General features: G+C 37.9%; 1 protein-coding gene across 1 annotated transcript in view; it reads right to left on the bottom strand.

The window, feature by feature from the left end:
* The window catches only part of PTPRN2 (protein tyrosine phosphatase receptor type N2), a gene marked incomplete at its 5' end in the record, with an annotated part of 646,773 nt that overhangs the window by 63,246 nt on the left and 562,800 nt on the right, over positions 1 to 20,727 (bottom strand). Inside the window, one exon of the mRNA XM_032183394.1 lies at positions 19,800 to 19,994. Coding sequence (XP_032039285.1) covers positions 19,800 to 19,994 — 195 coding nt within the window. The remainder of the gene's footprint in view (positions 1 to 19,799; positions 19,995 to 20,727) is intronic.

Below are 20,727 nucleotides of genomic sequence, written 5' to 3' on the forward strand. Positions count from 1 at the left end.
GACCCCCAGAACAGCACAGCACATGCTGCAGGCTTTGGAGAAATGAAACCTTTCAACAGTGGTAGCTGGTCCTGCCTTGCTGTGTAGAGGTGGTGGGGACAGAGAAGACCACAGGGCAATGCCATGGTGCTTCACCAGCTTCCTCAGAAGGGATGTAGATGGGAGAGAACTGGCCTTAGCTATTATATAGCAACTGCAAAAATGCTATAAACACCAAAAGACCATATGTGAAAAAGTTATTTTTATTATTCTCTCCTATTGACTTATGTAAAGTTTTTTTTTTTTTTTTTTTTTTTTTTTGGGGGGGGGGCTTTGTTTATTGCTAATTTGTAGGCTACGCTGTTCTCTGCAGTTTTGTTATTCAGCTTAGACTTTTGCCCTCCTCCCGCGTATTTCATTAACCATATATAATCACTGTATGTAAAGCGTATTTCATTTCTCTAGGTAAATCCAATTTACTTTCAACACAGCACATGAATCTCTCCTTCTTTTTAATGCCTTACCACTAGTGGCTTCAAAGTAAATTTATCTTTTTCCACTCATACCATTCTCCCTGCCTGCTACAGAAGTTAGAGACTGAAGAGCCCACTCTGGTTACCTGCGTCAAGGCCTTGTTTTCTCTACTTCATGAAGAAACTTTGCTAGCTACAGTTAGGTGCCCCGTATCTAAAGTAGGAACCTAAACCACGGCTCATTACTATTCCTTGGGACACAAACTGTTCTGGACTATACATTTTACTCCTGGAAGTATTCAAGTATTTCCAATAAGGGATAGTGCTCCTTATTGGAGATGGCTTTTTCAAAGGCATCCCAAAACTATGGCTTTCCTATTGCAAGCTTAATTTGCTACTGATTGTCACCCTTCCATTCATTACAGCTCTAGTTTGCTTACAAAGTATGTTGGTGTTCTTTATAATTTCCTCTTGTATATATTTCAATATCTTCACTGTATTGATCCATGAATAAATGGACCTATGCAAACTATACACCTCTCCTCTTCTGGTTGTTTTCTTGAAAGATAATTTAACCATGTTTGTTGTACGTGTTTTCAGGTGTATGTTTTCCAAGCTCCTGGATTATCCCTCTGTCATCACTTCTGTGCAGCACCTTGCAGTGCAATACCATTTGTAAAAGTCACTCGTCATTTCCATCCACTTCCAGATGTGGATGTTCCAAAAGTTAAACAGAACTATATCTAACACCAATTCCTGTACTTTGCCAAGATACTACCATATAGCTTTTAATCATTACTCTTTGTGCATCATCCTTTAGCCACATTTCAATCCATATAATTGTCTTCTAAAAAAACCCTGACATTAATTTTTCAATTAACTACTCATGAGACAGTTTCAAGGCTTTATTAAAATTCAGGTATATTACATCTGTTGTTTTCACTTCATCTACTGGTTTTGTAATTTTAGTTAAATAAAAAGTAATCAAGTTTGTCCAGGCAAGATTTAGTCTTTATAAAATTATGCACATTCTTACTCATTGTGCAGTTATTCAATGGAAAGGATGGAGGAGATTAGCAAACACACAAAGGAAAGACTCCAGTCTTCCCCATCATCTTAAATGAGACCCTCACACTTATCTCTCTTTTGTGCCCTTGAAAAATCTCTCGCTAGATATTCACAAATTTCTTTTTTAATATATGTCCCATTACATTCAAGGGTTGGAGTCTGCTCTCATGCAATAGCAACAGAAAGGAACATTTCTCTTCTCTTTCCTTCTCCCCATTCCTCTTTTTTAAAATTATGATTACATTATTCTTCTATTCTCATGCACCCACACTTGTCCAGTACTGCTCAAATAAAGCTCCCTAAGATGTGTCACTATTAGAATTCCAAAAGAACCATATGCAGACCACACAGACATTTTTTCACATTGTATAAGCATTTCCTCTATCTCCTAACACAGTTTCATAGAAATACTGAAGTTACGTTGGGCTCTTCCTTGTATACAGAAGGTCAGCTCTTTACTTCTGAGCTGCTGTGATGCTCCTGCAGATGATGGCTGCAAGCTCACCACGTGTGCTTCCATATTCACAGTGGTGTCCCATGAAAGAAAGTACGGAACCAGACCATACATACATGCCCATTTCTTTCCTACATTTCGTGCTTAATAAAGCAGACCATAAAGACAGGAAGCACTACTTCAATCAATATAGTTCCTTCAGTCAACCAATACACTAAGAAAATCCCAGTTTTCTCCAATAGTTACAGTTCTGTTAAAACAACATAGGTGTTCTTGACGATCTGATCCAACCAACCTGCAATAATGCAGAGTATATACTTGTTCCCAAGAGATGATACGTATCAGATTTCACTCTGTAACTGTTAAAAGCACTAACTTTACTTCTAACATGGCAAATCCAGTTTTCAATTTTACCTGTAGAGAACTGTGACTTTACACAATATATATCTATGAAATAAAATCAAAATTCTGTTGTGGCAACTCATTCTCAGTATCTCACAGAACTCATACCTGGAAGAAACTTCAGTAAATTAACATCTGGCTATACATTCTCAAATACGTTCAATCCTGGGGAACATTCTGCATCTACTTATGTCAATGGCAATACTCCTGGTTTCACTGGAGCCAGGATTTCATCATCTGATTTGTCAACTCTTTTCATAATGGAGGTCCCTTTTTCTCTTCTCACTTGTACCATGTTATTCTGGATCTCCCGATGTTATAATTGAGAACTGTCCAAAGTAACCACAAATAAAAAAAATCTAGGAAAAAAAAACACTGGAGGCGTGCTTTTTGTCTTTATAAAATACGCTGAGAAAATATTCTACTTCTTCAGTGCTTGGAGACATATTACTAAAGTAACATATTTTGATCTATTTTTTCTCATATTTCTCAGTATCTGAATACAACAGTGAAAAGAGTAATTTTGAAGCCTTTTTAATTAAGTATTGAAAGCTACTATGCAGCTTTACTTGTAGCTTGGCATAAACCACTACTAATATCACATATAATAAGGTAGGTGATGAAGGAAAACTAAAAACATAGAGGGAGGCAATTGTCTGACAAGGCAACTACTCAGTCTGGCTGAGAAAAATTCCATTATGTTTCAAATCAGGTGTATTATTAGGAAATAAATAACCTTCAATGGTGATGTCAGCCAACAATAAAAAATGACATTACAAAGTTTCGACTATGTATTTTTAGATGTAAAGATTGCTGTAAACAACTAAGCATGTATGCAGAGCGCACAGTCATGCTTCAGGCATGCCATCTAAAATAATTCAAAACAATTGCCCTTGGGTTTCTAGAGAAATATCATCCTTGCCTGCGCAGTGTATGACATTATGCATGAAATGACTACTGTGCAACTTTTGTGAGAATAACTGTAATTCACAAGTACATTAAATGGCAACCTATGTTCTGTTTACCTAAATTAATATACCCTTAATGTAGCATATATCACTGCCTCCCCCTCTGTTAATGCTCTGATAATAGAGTTTTGTAACTCGTAAAAGGATTACTTCAATCCAATCAGCAGGTGCTGGGATCACTGTGTGTCAGACAAACACTTGCTAATCCCTTTTCTTACAGCTCCCAGCTGCCAAAGGTGCTCAATGAAATCCCAGTGAAATGGATGGATACAACCTGGTGTGGACTGCTGGAGGCTTTCAGCTCTAGAGGAAATCTTGGAAAATACATGTGACATAAACATTGCTCAAGATGGGAATAATGGAAGCAGGTATATGTTTGAAATGAAACATAGCTAAGAAATTAAACATTTTAAAAAATAGCTTAATTATGAAATACTCGACAAAGCTTTTCCTAAATATAGCAGAAGGGAAAGAAATTCACTCAACAAAGAAACCCTTCTCAAGGATTATCATCTACTTAATGGTGTCTTCTGGGCCTTAAAATACAACCACCTCCATCTCCTCCTCCTTACCCCCTTTCTTAAAATCTAAATTATGCCTACGAAGTTTCACCCCTGCAATTACTTTGCTTTAAATAAACCTCAACAAAAAGGAGAAGATGATTACCGTAAAAGGAATATAATTTGCTCCCTTACAGTCTCTGTATTTCTATAGCTCCTTCTGTCCAGCTGTCTGAAAGTACTCACATTACTTCTGCAGGGGAGGCAAGTATCATCGATGCTTCACAGACGTGAAAATGAAAGGGCAGAAACATTGAAGTGAATTTCCCAGGGTCAGAGAATATGCTTCTAACACAGCTACTTTGCAGGGAAATTTAGAGCTCAGTCTTCTCGACCACTGGTTTTTACTTTTCTTATGATCATGTTTATAGAAAGAACTAAAGGTTATGCAGCCTTCACGAATACATATCTGATAACATTTTGGTAACTAGAACATATCAAATGTTCTAATTCTAATGGAATTATGACAGCTTTTTTTTTTGTTGTTGTTGTTCTCTTTTATTTTATTTTATTTTATTTTATTTTGTTGTTTTGTTTAGAAGCAGAAGGTTTAAGTGGTTGACAAATTCAGGAATATAATTTATGCACATTAGATTCTATTTATACAAGACGTGCCAAACTAAGTAATAAAAATGTAAAAGATGAATTAGCCAGAATCAGTTGCCAGTCTTTCTGTACTTCTTGGAGTAGATTTCACAATAAAACTCCTAAATAATTAATAAGCTTTAAATAAAAGAAGAATATTATTTTGAAAAATAGGGGGCTAGACCATAGTCAAATACTGCTGTTTCACAGCATGTGATATAACATTTCTTAAAACCAAAAATAAATTCAAAACAAATACCCAAACCTCTCTATTAAAGACAATTCTGCGCTGTACGAACTGACACCAAGGACAGTGTTAGCTGAATTCTTCAAATGGGGCATCTTGAGAAGAGCTTTTGGTAGTTTTGTTAAACAGCAAAAGCACAAGCTATACAGTTGAATAAAAAGTAGTAGGAAAACTGCAACAAACAAACAAACAAACAAACGAACAAAACCACCACCACCAAAAAAGTCAAGTCCTTGAACTCTACAATAAATATTGGATGTCCAATTCCAATCTCACAAGAAATTTTAATTTTCTTCTTACACATTAATCCTATTTTTCAGATTATCTCTTCAGTATATATTTTTACTAATGGTTTGAACATCATACCACAATCCAAGACATATCTGATTTATTTATATGCCTGCTAATGATGTTGTAAGTCTGAAAAGAAAATTTTAAAAATATATTACTACACATGCTAATTACACCTTGCTGAAAACACAAAACCAAATTCCCTGCCTTCTTCCTCTACAAGCTCTGCTAACTCAATTAAGCATCTAAATTTGGGTTCCCGGTTGGATACTGTATTTGCAAATTTAGATTTTAATGAATTAAAGTCTGTGTTTCTTTTCAGAGCACTAGTACAGTCATCTTCATTTACTATATATAAAAATTACCAGGAGATAAATATAGAATTCTGAAAACGTCATGTTTAAAAATAATATTTTCTTCAAGCATGGTCAAGTTCTTCAGAGATAATGAGAGTAGGAAAACCCATGCAACCATGACCAAGTACATCAAAGTGATACAGCACATGATGTGATTTATAGACAGTTGGGCAAATTATGACTCTACTAGACAGTGGCCATCTCAAGGGTGGAAGGAAAATATTATTTCTATGGATATAACATCCCTTCTAGAGCAAAGGGATAAGGAGCGATACTCTTACTACCCTTCTTAAATGTGTGAATAAAAGTGAAACAGTATTCCTCCAGGACCAAATCATGACTCACAAAGGAAAATCCCTCTACTTTTCAGTTTTTCTTTCTTTCTTTCTTTTTTTTTAAGGTATAAAAATTGGTAATGTGAGTTTGTATATATAAACGCACACAGGTTTGTGTGAAAATTGAGAATCTGTAATATGACATCTAAGAAGTCTTGCAACCCATATTATATCCACAGCCTAGCTGCAGAATATACACAAATGCAAGTGAACATATGGTCACCTGTGAGAAAAAGCAGGGGAAGAACAGACTGGATAATCAGCTTTTTTCTTAGAAAACTCACATAACAGGCAGAGCCAGGAAACTTCAAATTCCAGAAATGGTCAAATCTTAGCACTCAAAGACCAGTTTGGAACTACATCCCAGACCTAGGAAGATCCATGTTTGCAAATTGCTGTCATAGAATCATAGAATGGCTTGGGTTGGAAGGCACCTTAAAAATCACCTAGTTCCAAGCCCCTGCCATGGACAGGGATGCCACCCACTACAGCAGGTTGCCCAGGGCACCATCCATCATGGCCTTGAACACCTCCAGGGATGGGGCAGCCACAGCTTCTCCGGACAACCTGTGCCAGTGCCTCACTACCCTCACTATAAAGAGTTTCTTCCTAATGTCTAATCTAAATTCTTCTTCTTTTAGTTTAAGACCATTCCCCCTAGTCCTATCATTATCTACCTAAGTAAAGAGTCCTTCTCCATCCTTTCTATAAGACCCCTTTAAGCACTGAAAGGCCACACCAAGGTCTCCCCGGAGCCTTCTCTACTCTAGGTTGAACATCCCCAGCTCTCTCAGCTTTTCTTCATAGGACAAAGCTTTCCCACCCACAGATTTCTCAGCCCATGTAGCTATATTGGCAGATGAAGTCTCAGCCATTCACCAGCCAGCGACCCAGACTCTCCTCTTGTGGTGTGGGGAAAGTTTCTACCTGCAGACAAGCAACCCAACTAGAGTAACTGCCAGTGAGGACAATAAGCACCGAAGAAACTCTTTTTTCTTCAGAAGTACTTTCAATACTTTCAGAGACAACTGTGGGAGAAGACTAACCTGGCTCTCCCCTTTCCATGTCACACTCATGGCTATGGCTGAACCGCCATGCAGTAGGAGGCTAATCAATGCTGGTCATGAGAAAGATGTAGCTGGTATCTACTCAGCTCCCAAATGTACAGGAAATATCCCACTTTTAGGTTATCTTTAATCTATGCTCCATGAGATTTTCAGTTGAGGTTGGCCTAGCTCAGTGATGTTCAAGTATTTTTCTCATGCCAGCATTCAAAAGGGGCTGTGAAGTAGTGGTAGAAAAGCTTTAGAAGTATGCAAGCTGAAGACATCTTACCTACTCCTTGGACTCTTGGGTTTACTTGACAGCATGTGAGCCAGTAAGAGACCAAACCATAAAGAAGTTTGAGGAACACTAGTCTAATCTACAAATGAGAATATTTAAAGTGGCAAAAAGAAAATAATAAGGGAAATGCAATGTGAAAGAGGACAGAAAAAGAAGCCAAGAGATGGCTGTAGAGGCCAACAAAGATGTAAAAAGAAGAAAGAAGGCACTGTACTGGTAAGAAAGGAAATCAGAAAAACAAAACAAAGAAACATAAACCAAACAAACAATGCTATGGAAAGAAGCTAATTTGGCTTATAACCAGTAACAGTTCAAATTTCCCTGTGTTCTGTGCCTTTTCATTGGAACACTTTGCTTCCTGAACCAAGGAAAAAAACACTGACACCAGTAGTTTTGAGTAGACAACACAAGTACTACTTACTGCTAAACAGAAGGAAAAAGCAAATTAAAGAATCAAAAACTTGTGGTATGTGTGTGCAGGTCTGCGATGGCTATGATCTAGCAGATTGAAAATACAATCTTCAAGAACACTTATAAATTTAAAAGAGACCCAAAAATGAGTAGATGGCATCCTTTTACATCACAGGGATAACTAACCATAGACTGTACATCATTGGTTTGGTTTTCATAAGGTTTCCACTGTGTATTTAATATTTTTCAGCCAGCTCTCCAAATATGGAATAGTTTGCTCTTAGATAATGAGGCCAAAACTAAACTTGCAGAATCAAACATGACAAACCCAGGTGCAGAACTCCCATATTCTTTTATGTCATGCTTTCATGTCCTTAAAAAAGACTAATGAGGGACAAAAAAGGGCAAAAATATTACCCTTCGATATGATCCCTTGTTTATTAGAGCCAATGTGATTAGCTGTGAGAGCAGAGCATTGTAACACCAGAGAATGGTGGTTTACTCCTGGCTCTGCTTCTGACCTTAAGGTTAGTCGTGGTCAGACAGTTCCTTATCCATGCCTGTGCTTCCTAGAATAAAGAGACAGGATAATGATACTGACCTTTAAAAAGAGCTTTGAACCTACTGATCAAAAATGCTATGTAAGAGTCAGCTTATTATTATTTTGGTTACTGAAGTTAGTTGAAAGGCTCCCAGTGGCTTTAATCAAAATTTCTCATTTCAGGCTCCCAAATCCTACCTGAAGGACAAAGTTTCCCAAAATTCAGTTGTTAAGACACACATGTACTAAGTCATTGGTCATTGGCCATCAGCCCAAAGATTTTATGTTCCTGCTTCTCTGTGGCACTTGTGGTTAAACAAATTAGTTCTTCTGGGTGTCTTTCTACTAAAGGAAAGCAACAGATAAATACCTGCATCAGAAATACTCCTGTGTTTAGGAAGGTTTTGATTTAGGATTTGGCAATAATTTCATCCTTGACAAATTTTGCCTCTTAACTACAGCCTACCAAGCTGTACCAAGACCACATATTGTGGTCTACAGGGAGTGTTGGGATTTTTACAGATTAAAAAGAAATCTTTATGTCCTTGACCCAACATGTAATTATATTATATACAAAACATGCTCTTATAAAGAAAGTGCTTATTCAGGTAATGTTACTGCGTGCTGTTTAACAACTGCTATGTTTAAGCTAAACACCCTTTGATTTTGCCTGATGAATGAAGTGTAGATACAGCCTACAGTGCTTCCTGCTACCATATCACTGCAAGAATGTTGCAAACGAACATTCATAGGACTACAGACACTAGGTTCACTCTGTAACCTTTCATTTTCTGAGTGAGCCCAGAGAAGTTCCACAAGTCCCCAGAGAGGTACAGCTCAGAGCAGCCTCCTGGTAGAGCAGGTACTTGGGGGTTGTTGTGTTGATGGTACCTTTATGCAACGTCCATCTACTTGCACATATAGTGTCTTAATCAAAGCATTTAAGTGATCTCTATCTATTCAGCTGGTAAGATTTGTCACTGCCAAATGCATGTGACATCTCTTACATTGGTGTTCTTCTTTAATGAGATGAAAGCAAATGAATAGTGTTGTTTAACATATACCTTCTTCAGTCCTTATGTGGCTTAGACCACCGCAAATTACACTCTGTAACTAATCACTCCTTTGCTTTTCACCATTTACGTCCCTATATATTTTAAATTTCCTCATCCTGAGCAATGACAACAACCTTGTCAGCTTCAATTGTGTGCTTCTGTAAGAGATGAAAATTCCAGACTTCACAGAAAAGTTTTAGTTTTTGAAATGTCAAGTAGTTTTCATTAATATTTGAAAGATATATACATTATATGTATTATATCTCAGCTCACAAATATTTATCTATATTTCTATGAGGATATAATTACTGTATATGATATTGGTACACAAGCATATATATAGGTTGCAAGTGCCCATTACTGAATACTCATCTTAAGGTACGTGACCATGGTAAAAATATATGAAAATTGAAAATATACCACAATGCAAAGGAGTAAGAGGGCCTATCTAAACATGAAATAACTATGTTACCAGACAATAATTATAGGCTTTTTTTGTCACATTAAAATATCACCAAGATCTGGGGCCCAATTTTGACGCAGCTCCCACCTGCTAATCAGCACTGTGCAGATGCAGCCTGGGGCACAATTTCAGTTCTCAGATGCTGTGCTATGTTTTTTTTTCTATTGTTATCTCAGTCGACATCTTTACTTTTGTAAGATGGATATTGTACTACCACCCTGCTACACATTCCAGGAATATGCACACAGCAAGCAGCTCGGCATCAGCTCACACATGAACAGCCTTAGCTCCCATAAAATATTCATTCATTTAAAAAATATTTGCACCCTGCTGTCAAACTTAGACAAATTCATACTGAGCTTCAGAAAATAGCTGTTTTAATGGTAAATGATGTTCCAGAAACCTCTTTCAGGCTAAACACTCTCGTCAAAATTATTTTAATAAGAAAGATTAACAATTTCAACATTAGCTGTTAATCCCCTTTCATTTGAAACTGTGCTGATAAAATTCTTTGCTTGTCATTCAAATAGTAAGTAATAATTATAGATTTGGGGCCTCCATCTCTTGCTTCATTAATAGTAAATTGCATGGAAGTCTGAAGCATAAAGTCAGCTTTGATACATCTCAAAATGCAATTTCCATAGCTTTCCTTAGCTATGTACAATTAATTACAGAGTTAATAAGGGGAATATGTTAATGAAAGGAAAATTATTCACTCAGACCACCTGGTCTTATCAAATTTCTTCAATATGTTTTCTTCTTTCTGTGAATTTGGATGACAGCAACAACACAACTCATGGTATGTCTTGTTGCTCCTTCAGTGTTTTTTTTTTTTTTTTTTTTTAACTAGCTAAGATCCACTGAAATTAAATAAGAAAAGAATGTAAGAACTAGTCAGTACTAATTAACTGACTATTTGTATTCTCACATTCAGAATCTTCTAATTATAAAGCAAAAATGTCTTTGTAATGACCAGATTCTCCTCAATCTCAGAGTCTAACTATATTGCATCCAGTAAGGAGACTTATTTTATTTTATTTTATTGTTTTCTTTAAAGGACTGAGTTGCATATGCATGTATTTAATCAAATAAGTACAGGTGCCTACTTCAGTTCACTGCACTGTAACAGCTATAGGAGCTTAGTTGCTCTGCACATTAGGGTTATTGGATGTTCATGGGAATGCTTTTGATAGTACAAACAGCCAGGTCAAAAGTAGGAAAACCTTTACATAATTAAAGTAAAACAGTTGTGATACATGGTCAGAGAAATGTTTTTTAAAGACATGGCGAATCTAGAAACCAACCGTCTTTAACAGACCTTAGTGGATTTACTACTAACCAGACTGAGAACAGAAACATTTTAGTACCTTGGTGCCAGCCCTCGTAGCTATTCCAGTAAGAAAAGGGCAGGGAATAATTCCCAGAGCAGTAACAAGTCACGCTTGAAGGAGGTGATGCTTGTGAGAGCTTTTTCACCCCTCCTTTCTATTCTTAGTTCAGTGAAATGGTACAGCAAGCAGCCAGAAACAAGAGGCAACTCTTAGTTCTTCCCACCATTGATTTGTTTTCTTTTGGCCAGCTGGGCAACCTCATGAAGCACCAGCACACAGTTTTAGGACAAGAGGATGAGAGAGATGGGACACCATAGAGGGAGAGCTATCAACTAGAAAAAATGAGGAGATATTAACCCAACTTGAAACAAACAAACAAAAAGACTTATATAAAAGAGAGAAATTTATTGCAAAAGTATGTGTTTTATAAAGACATGCTAGGGATGATGGAATATTTGAGGGTAATAGCCTTCCACTTTATCTGTTTTTGACCAAAAAATAACACAGTACTCTCTTATAAAGCACAAATACTATGTCATCCATAACCATACTTCACAGATTATTTTAATGTTTATCTCCTTATTTAAAAAATTTCCCACAGCTGTGTCGTGGGTGCATATGTAAAATTTGATCGTCACAAGAGCAGTTTGCCTGTGTCCTACACATTAGATTTTCAAAATACCACCCAAATTCAGATACCTCACTTATAAAACACTGCCAAATGAAGGCTTTATCCCAGAAAGAGTTTCATAAAGTGAAGTATATGTATATTTTTTTAATCTTGCCCTGAAAATGAGCATAAACAGAATCTTGAATCAATGGATTAAGGTGTCTTTAGCGGCATCTTAACCAGAGCATTTCCAATAACTTCTGCTGGCATAGCCCACAAGAAGAGAAGAAGATCTTCAAGATACTACTGGAGACTTCCTGGGTAGCTTAAACTGCAACTGGTATGTTAGTGCAAAAACACAGTGCCAATATGATATCATAGAATCATATGAATCATAGAATCATCAGTTTGGGTTGGAAAGGACATTAAAGACTATTGGGTTCCAACCCCCTGCCATGGGCAGGGATGCCACCCAGTAGATCAGACTGCCCAGGGCCTCATCCAGCATGGCCTTGAACACCTCCAGGGATGGGGCATCCACAGCTTTTCTGAGCAACCTGTTCCAGTGCCTCACCATCCTCTGAGTGAAGAATTTCTTCCTAACCGCTAATCTAAATCTCCCCGTTTTCATTTTAAAACCAGTCCCCCAAATGATATCTCTTCCTTATAAGTACCATTATGCTAACTCCAGTTTCATCCCAAACTGTTATGTATTTTCAGAAGATCTGAAGTTTAGTCCCATTTACCACACGTTGTTTGATCTTAATGGTGCACCATCTATGCAACCTGCATGAGCCCTTTCATTATCCCACAATGAGTCAAAATTCACTTCCTTTCAATGCCTGAACTCTGCTACCAGCTCAGAAATATATAACTTGTATTATCATCTCAGGACTCCTGCCTGAGAAATCCTTCTGAGCCACCTCCTTTTTAGTGCCCTTTTCCTTATAAATAGGCATTTCCACCTGTTAGATACCAAATATGATCAACTGCTATATCTGCTACACTGTGTTATCAATGACTTTATAGAATAGGAGAAATACAGAGAAAAATATTTTGTTACTTCGGACAAGTCTGGAAACAAAAGAAAAGACCAGTAGCCTCCTTGACGAGTGTTCATCTCTGGTTTTTATCCCTAGTGAGACTTTAACAGCAGCTGTGGACCAAGGAACATCCCTTGTTTTCAATCTGAAGAATCGAAGAGCAAATCTTTTTCAACAACCTCCTATCACCTCTTTTGCTGCTTGCTGCAACTGGTACTAGTCTTGTCTTGACACCAGTTGGACCTTCACTAGAAATTGAGAGAACCTGAGAGAAAAGACCAGGTAGCCACCAGGCTTTTGTGTCAGCTGTGGCTACGATCCCCTTTTACTTTGTGCACATAGCTGCACGAGCTAGTTCAGTATCAAATATTTCTCCCAATGTCACACTTTTAACATTAGCACTCTAGAATGTTAATAGAGATGCTTTCTTCATCTTTCTACTAAAAGCCTTTTTTTTTTTTTTTTTTCCTTATGGAACGGGAAGGTACATGATAGCTAAAAGTGTTCAACCAAAGCAGCTTGTACAGAGCTGAAATAAACACCTCACTGTCAAGCACCAGATGAAGATGTATTCACAGAAATTTGGCAAGTTATTGCTAATCATGAATACATTTGGGAAAAATAACCAACAGGGAGAAATTTAGGGAAAAAAAAAGATTTTGAAATTAATTTTGTACAGTATTCGAGATTAATGTTTTTCTTGACTTAACACTGACTCTGTAATTGTCATTTCCTAAGGACCATTCAACAATGTAGAAAAAGGGAGGCAACTGAACATGAAACAAATAAAAATGGAAGAACCAAAGGGTAACGTGTTCATGAATATGTTTTCTGAGTTTTATTGAAGAAATCTATGTACAACATACATCCATTTATTAGATTTATGGTTCTATTAGTTAAGCTGTTTTTCTATGCAAGAAGACTTTTTGTACTTTTCTTTGTAGCTTTTCTTTGTTCCTGTATCTCAAGTCCTGGGTTTAAACAAACAGAAGCAAATGTCTCCAAATGATTTGAAAAGTGAGGGAGGAAAAAAATGGAAATGAAAGGATAAATGCCATTTCATCAGCAAAAAATCTTTCAGGAGGCAACCAGCTCTGCTTGTTCCTAAAAACATGACAACTCAGGGTGAGGGGTAAAGATTTTCCCATCCACAGTATTTATGTCTTTGGGGGATATTGGCTATCTTGTCACTGAGTAATGCTATATGCACAACAGCTTTTTCCCACATGGCTTCTCTAGTCTGACTGTCCGTGATGAAATGGCTTTTAGGTCCAAAGACTTCTTGAGACTTGCATTTTGTGAGACTACTACAACTATTTATACTGGTGGAATTGAAAAATAAACTGGGATTCAGATCCACTTAGCACATGTGTAAGGAGTTCATGCTTTTAACTAAACTTTGCCACTGACTTTTCTCTTTTCTCATGTGAGGGAGGATTTTTGTTTGTTTGTTTTCTCAGTCAGAAGCTTTTTTAAACATGGTATTTATAGTCTTTGAATTCATGAAGAATTACAGCGAAAATAATGGTGGTAGAAGGAAAAAAAAAAAAAGAAAACAATCAAACAAAAACACTAAATAATCAAGCATGCCATAATTGTGACAAAGACCTTGTTTTCCCTACCTGTACTCCTCACCTTTGTCTCTGCTAGCATTAATCACGCCTGCAGCATGTGTCCCCAGGCAGTGCAGTGTGCTTGCATACTGTTCATCATGCTCCTTCACTCAGGAAATGTTTTGTGTGCATAGGGATTAAATTGAAGGTGGAAAGTACACCTGCATCTAGCATAGTGCTCACATCCTGAAATTTGTCTCTTTATTTAGAGAAGTGCACTTAGATGCCTTTTGCTCATGCTTTTATTACATCTTTAGGAGTAAAATCTAGGAATTTCAACAAAATGTAGTGGAGGATTTAACATGCACTTTTTTCTTGTTAGAATGCATCTTGTATCACACAACTCCACACTCTTCCACATTCAATTAAAAGAAAATCTATAGCAGCAACCCCACAGAGTTCATTTTCAAACAAGATTTATTTTAAAAAACGAGAGTGAGGGGAAAATTGCTTTTAACCATCTAAAAGTTATCATGCAGAGACTGTAAGATACCAATGTTATCAAAAAGCCCCAGGTGCAACCTTGGAAACTATTCCCTCCTTGTCATCCTTCTCAGTCCCCACAGCAAGTCTTCCATTGATTAAGCATAACAATGGAACTGGATGCAAAATCCAACATCGTGGGTATGATTGGTTTCCCAGCTGCAGGTCTCTGTCCCATGTACCCCTGGATGGGATTGTGTCCCAGGATGTGCTCAAAGGCCAAAAGGTGACTCTCCTTTGACAAGAAGTTCTTATATGAGGCCATCCTTTCCTTCTCTATGGGGAAGGTCCTTTTGTTTTTTTTTTTTGTAAGCATATTGCCAAGGGCAAGAGGATCAAGTGGCCTTACACCTCCTCCACACAAGGCCCTTGATTTCAGTCTCTAGTTCATTTGCTCCCACTACCTCATTCCGCCCCATTACAGTACTTTCTTCTCCTTCTGAAATGTAGAGTACGAAAGAACTATCGCAGACAGTTTACCAGCTTTATACCCTCAGAGAGGACTCCTCAGACTTCCACCTTAAACTACTACCAAAAAGGGTCTTTTGGAAATTCACACTTTCTGAAACTCTGGTTTATGTACAATGTTTCAAATGTTGCATGTCTTTCTTTACAAGGGAAAAATAATAAAAGAAAAAACACAGGAAATAAGTTCTGCTTCTGCAAATTCCCTCTCATATATGGTACTCAGAGAATTAACTCAAAATGTTGCCAAAAGCATGCATTCCCTTTTTGCAGCACAGTTCTTCATTAAAAAAAAAAAAAAGAAAAAGAAAAAAAGAAAAAAAAAGTTTATAATTATTTCAAGCAAACAAGCATGGAATCAAGCAGATGTGGGACACAACCTCCCTAACTTGTGCTGAACTTGTGCTTGAGCATGAAAAAAGAAACTCCTCGATCTAAGCTGGAGATCCTTGGAGACATTGAAAAGCCATCTGGACATGGTCCTGGGCAACTGGATCTAGGTGTCCGGGCTTGAGTAGGGGGGTTGGACAGGGTGACCTCCAGAGTTCCCTTCCAACCTCAAACACTGTGATTCTGTAAGTTGCGTATGTCAGTGGGATAGTGGAAGCAGAATGGGAGGCCTCCAAAGAGAAAACCTCTGTCTGCCTAGTTCTCTGGAGACTTTCATAGCCACCCACTCCCTTCACCAACTAGAAAGTGAATTTATGGAATCAAGTCAAAAACACCACTTCAGAAAGTGCCTAAACTGTAGGTATCAATTAGGAGCCCAAGTCAAGTAGACTAAATCTCTCCTGGACACCTTCAACCCCCTCGGTCCTTTTGCTGGACTACAGTGGAAGTGTGGCATGTTATTAGGCTTCTCCTGGCACTTGCAATACAGATGTACATATGGGAATAAAGTGGATGGATATCCATTTCTGAGTTTCTATTCCTTCCCTTGCTCTGACCTTCTGAAGAACTATTATTTTCATGCAAAACCAATGGTGACTGAAATGAGGGCACGTCTTTGCTGTTGTTGATGCTGAAACCAGCCAGTCAGTGCCACAAACACAACTGCATAAAACATGCTCCTCCAATTACACTTTCCAAAGTGCTTGGATCTTTTAGAAAGATGATGGAATCAGAAAGTGCCATATGGGCCATCCTCCTGCTGCAAATATGAGGAAAAAGAACGTGAAAAAGGAAAAAAAAGCTCCGAATGTTGTTATCACCGTCCTTCTGGGCCTCCTGAGTCCTCCCTACTTTCTACTGCCAATAGTATAAACTACCTCATGCTACTGTCAGCAGTACGGAGATATTGTCTTTGCTGTATAGGAAACTGTCAGAAATGCAGATTTTTTTCTTTGAAAGACTGACTTGAGTCTAAGTGAGGAGACTGCCCCACAGGCACATGGGCTTGGAAGTTTGCTGGTTTCTCCAGACCTTAAGTACTATAAATGTTTGGCTAACCTAAGGTAGCCAGTCCTCTAAGAAAACAGTACCTGTGGCCCACCACCAACTCCAACAAACCTAAGGTTCGTGCATTTTGGACATCTCAGGTACAACCTGCTGGCTCTTTCCAGCAAACTAAATCAGCTTTACAGAAGCATTTCTGACCAACAGTACCTGTGGGCAAGAAAGGGATTACATGGAGTCATTCAGCAGTTGCAGATAGATTTCTTCAAAGTTATTTCCATTAAAAGATTATTCTGTTTATATATCAAAATAAAATATTTCCTGCTTCCACTTTATACAGTAATCCATTGTTTCACATTCTCTGGGGAGGCCTTGGCACCTATGAACAATAAAGACTGAGGAGCCCTAACTCAGCTAACTGCTGATTCTCTGCACACTGTGGAGCTGAAAAACACATTTACAGAGCTATAAGTGCATTTACCCTGCAAAGCAGATGGCATTTGCCATTCTTACTGGGTCCCTTGCTAATATATCTTGTTGCTTTTTTTAGGCGTTGAGATATCTTTCATGAAAAATATCCATAAAAATTCAAAAGGTAAGAGGATTTTGGCAGTAGGAAATAGGAAGAACTGGAAAAGTCCTTGCACTGAATGATCTAAAAGTTGCAAAGTGGGACCCCTCGCTCCCCTTGACTTGTAGCTGCAGGACAAAGGGAGAAAAAGCTCATCTCTGGCAAGCCTTTTCTACTGCTGAAGTTCAACAAGCTACTGTGTCTCCAGAGAGAGAAAAATTCAGGCAAATAAATATTACAGATACATGTCTTTATTTTTGAGGAAAACATAAATTGGGTCAGCTCTCCGGTTTCAGTGTGACCCACAGTGACACAAAACATGAGCAATTCTGATCAAGTCCAATCATCTGCCCTAGTGCTGTAGCTGCATGATGCTGATCTTCCCGTGTAAACCTAGCCTAGCTTCGCCTTCATCAAATCTTGATTTTATGGTTTAACTACTTCCCTTAAGTAAACAACCCCACTGCCTGCCTGACCCTCCTATTAGGCTTGCCCTGATATCCAAGCTAAATGCATCCTTTCGACTCTAACCCATATTTTCTTCCTAATTGTATCATCTGTGTCCATTAAGAACAATTTTTCCCCATCCCATATTTCAAAGCACAATATGCAGACTCCCCTGAATCACTGATTTTTGTTTGTTCAGTTTAGACTAAACAAATTAACTATTTTTATTCTCTCTGTGTGGTTTGTACTCTCAAGACACTACAGTGTTTCTTTTACCCTTCACTGAACCCTCACCACCTAAGAAATAACATATGCTGCTAGATCACTAACATATGTATGAGTTCATTCAGGGTTAAATAGGATTGGCTGAATTATGGACACTGAACACCATAAGAGTGATCTTGTCCAACCTCATCCTTTTCTAAAGTTTATTCACAGACAGAAGAAAAAATTCTTTCTTGCAATTTTGCAGAAAATTACATATCTAGAATAAGTGGTACCCATATGCAATTTTCTCTCCTTTAAATTTGATATTGTGATTTTTAAAAAGATTTTCATAATAATATAATCAAAAATAAATTTCCTCAATTTAAAGTAGTAGGATTTGTTTGGAAATATCAAGTGCATATTTCCATCTATATAGGATTTTTTTTTTTTTATTTCCATAGAAATATACTGCCTCAGAACCTTACCACAGGAATTTGTATTTATTTTCAGGTTGGACAATTAGAGTACTTTTATATTACTAGAGTACTTCTCTAATAATCTACTTCTAGTAGATTACTAGGGTACTTTTTTTTTCTCAGGCATTTCAGTTAACTATGAAATGAAACCCAAGTTTATTTTGTACTAGTTAGGCAAAAGTGGGACAGTAGAAACTGTGACATATAATCTTCTGCCTTGGCAGCTCCCCTTCCAAAACACGCTTGTGTATCAGTGTTTAATACAAGATTTAATTAACTCTTTGGGGGGAAAAGACTGGGCAAGGGAAGAAGTATTTACTCAGGGTGACACACTGGTATGGAGTCTGGTTTTCAAACCTGTCCTGCTTTTGCTCAGTTTTATAGCTGACCTGACCAAGGCTGAAGAAGGTCAGTAATGTAGCTGGAGTCAAATTAGCTCTTTGGGTTTTACCCGACTTCATTCCATCTTCCATTAGGTGAGGTGGCTTAAAAGAAATCAAAGAGTATCTGAGAAAACTGTACTTCCAAAAATAAATCCCGAAAAAGAGAAAGAAGTTGAAAAACTATGACCCAAATGTATGGAATCATGGAGAGAACCTTCCTTCTCAGAAATACCCCTTGTAAATCTTTAGAATTGCATAAATACAATAGGGAAGTTTCCAAAAGCATGGCAATGCTACCAACTGGAAAGGGTGCTTACATGAGGTCAGTACTACTAATAAGTTGCAGAAATCAAATATAGAAAGCAAAATAACACCTGACTTATTATCTTCACCATCACCTAGCTTCTTCTCAGCCAATTTCAATGTAGTCTACAAAGACAGCAAATAATTAAAGGAGGAGGAAAATAAGGCACAAAACCCAGGGGACTGCTCCCCAGCTCTCCCAGCAGGATGCTAAGAGTGACAGAGAGACAGAAGCAAACAGCAAGTCCCAACCACTAGACTCTGTCCTGGGCTGCTAACATACAGTCAGATCTTCATGTGTCAATCTTCTACACTGATACCAATTGCAAGTCATGTTTGGAAGTAACCCAAGTTTTCCAACGCAGACTCCATTAATAGAAGGTATTTGTATCATTTCAAACATAAAAGAGATACAGCTTAGAAGAAATCCTGATAAGGATAACTAAAATCAGGCTAGTCTCAAAATTCAGGTCCCTCTCCATTCAAACGGTAATGAAAAAAAAATGTTCCGTATTGCTAATATTCTGTTGCATTCTCAGCTTAGATACCTCCACACAATAACGACACACAAGAAAAAGAAGCTGATCAGAAATTCAGCAGTTTTCTTCAGTTGTCCAAGCTGAGTTAACCATAAATTAATAGCACAAAAGGACAAAGCGTGACTTATCTTTTTTAAAGCAAGCACAAAAATAATTTGTATGTCTGAGATAAAAGAATATTCCCCAGAGAGAAAAATAAACAATATAATGAGAAAGAAATGGAAATAAAAATCCTCTTAGTTTTAATTATACAAGGCTAAGCTTACCAGTGAAGCTCAGGAACACTTTTGATGTGTGAACAGACAGCTTTCGTTCCCTTAAAAGTTAACTCTTGTCATAAGCTGAGCAGGCATCTCACATTCTGACAATATTGTATGTGCCGTGAAGAAAAAACACCTTACCAAGATCATGTGGCCGGTGGAGATGTCCATGTTGGACTGGACAGGCTCCTCGCACCAGGACGAGGTGCTGCTGCGGGCCGAGGGGCTGGGAATGGGCCCATCGCTAAATTGTGAAGAAACACTATTGATTCGAGAGGCGTGCAGCGGCTCCGGGCGATCAGATGTCTTCACTGCCATGCGCTGACGGCATAGCTCCTAGAGAGAGAAAGGAAGAAACAACCTACGGTTAAGAGTAATTACAGGATACACTCTACTGAAGACATATGATTTACAATATGTTTCCAGGGCTGGAAGTGTTTTCCCCCTCACCGCAGTGATTTTTGGGAGGCTGTCTGTTCTGTTCTGTACATCTACAAAGATTAAATTCTCAATGAAATTACTACATGCTGGCTCTCCTAACCTTTCAAAAGTTTAATTACAACTGTGTGCCCATTGCCTTTCATGATAATAAAAAATAATATTCTGGAGCTTGACATTCCCAACAGATCTCCCTTTTTCCCCTACCACCGCCCTGCGATCAGTGCAGCCACTTTTGAACTGTGCAACCTACTGAAGTTAATGGGGTTGCACAGGAGTAATCGAGAGCACTGCTTGGCCCGGAATATGCAAACTCAGCAAGCTCAAGGCAACTGAATTGATGTGCCCTACTCTATAAATTCCAGTTGATAGATGCATCATTTCTCTTCATTAAAATAGCAAACTCACAACGCTTCCTCCCTGATGTGGGGCAGAGAGGATGAAGAATGACATTAATGAAGAATAAAAACAGAAATCTGTCATTGTATTGTTTAAGCAGCTTTGGCAAAGAAAGAAAATTCAAGCTATCACACACTCTAATGCAAGCCATGTAAAAACACCAAAATGGATTGCACCGTGAATATATATTTTCACTTGTGCCCGTGCATAGAATTCACTTAAAAATACAGAA

Source organism: Aythya fuligula, chromosome 2 (genome assembly GCF_009819795.1).
Source record: "Aythya fuligula isolate bAytFul2 chromosome 2, bAytFul2.pri, whole genome shotgun sequence".
Classification (NCBI taxonomy): Eukaryota; Metazoa; Chordata; class Aves; order Anseriformes; family Anatidae; genus Aythya; species Aythya fuligula.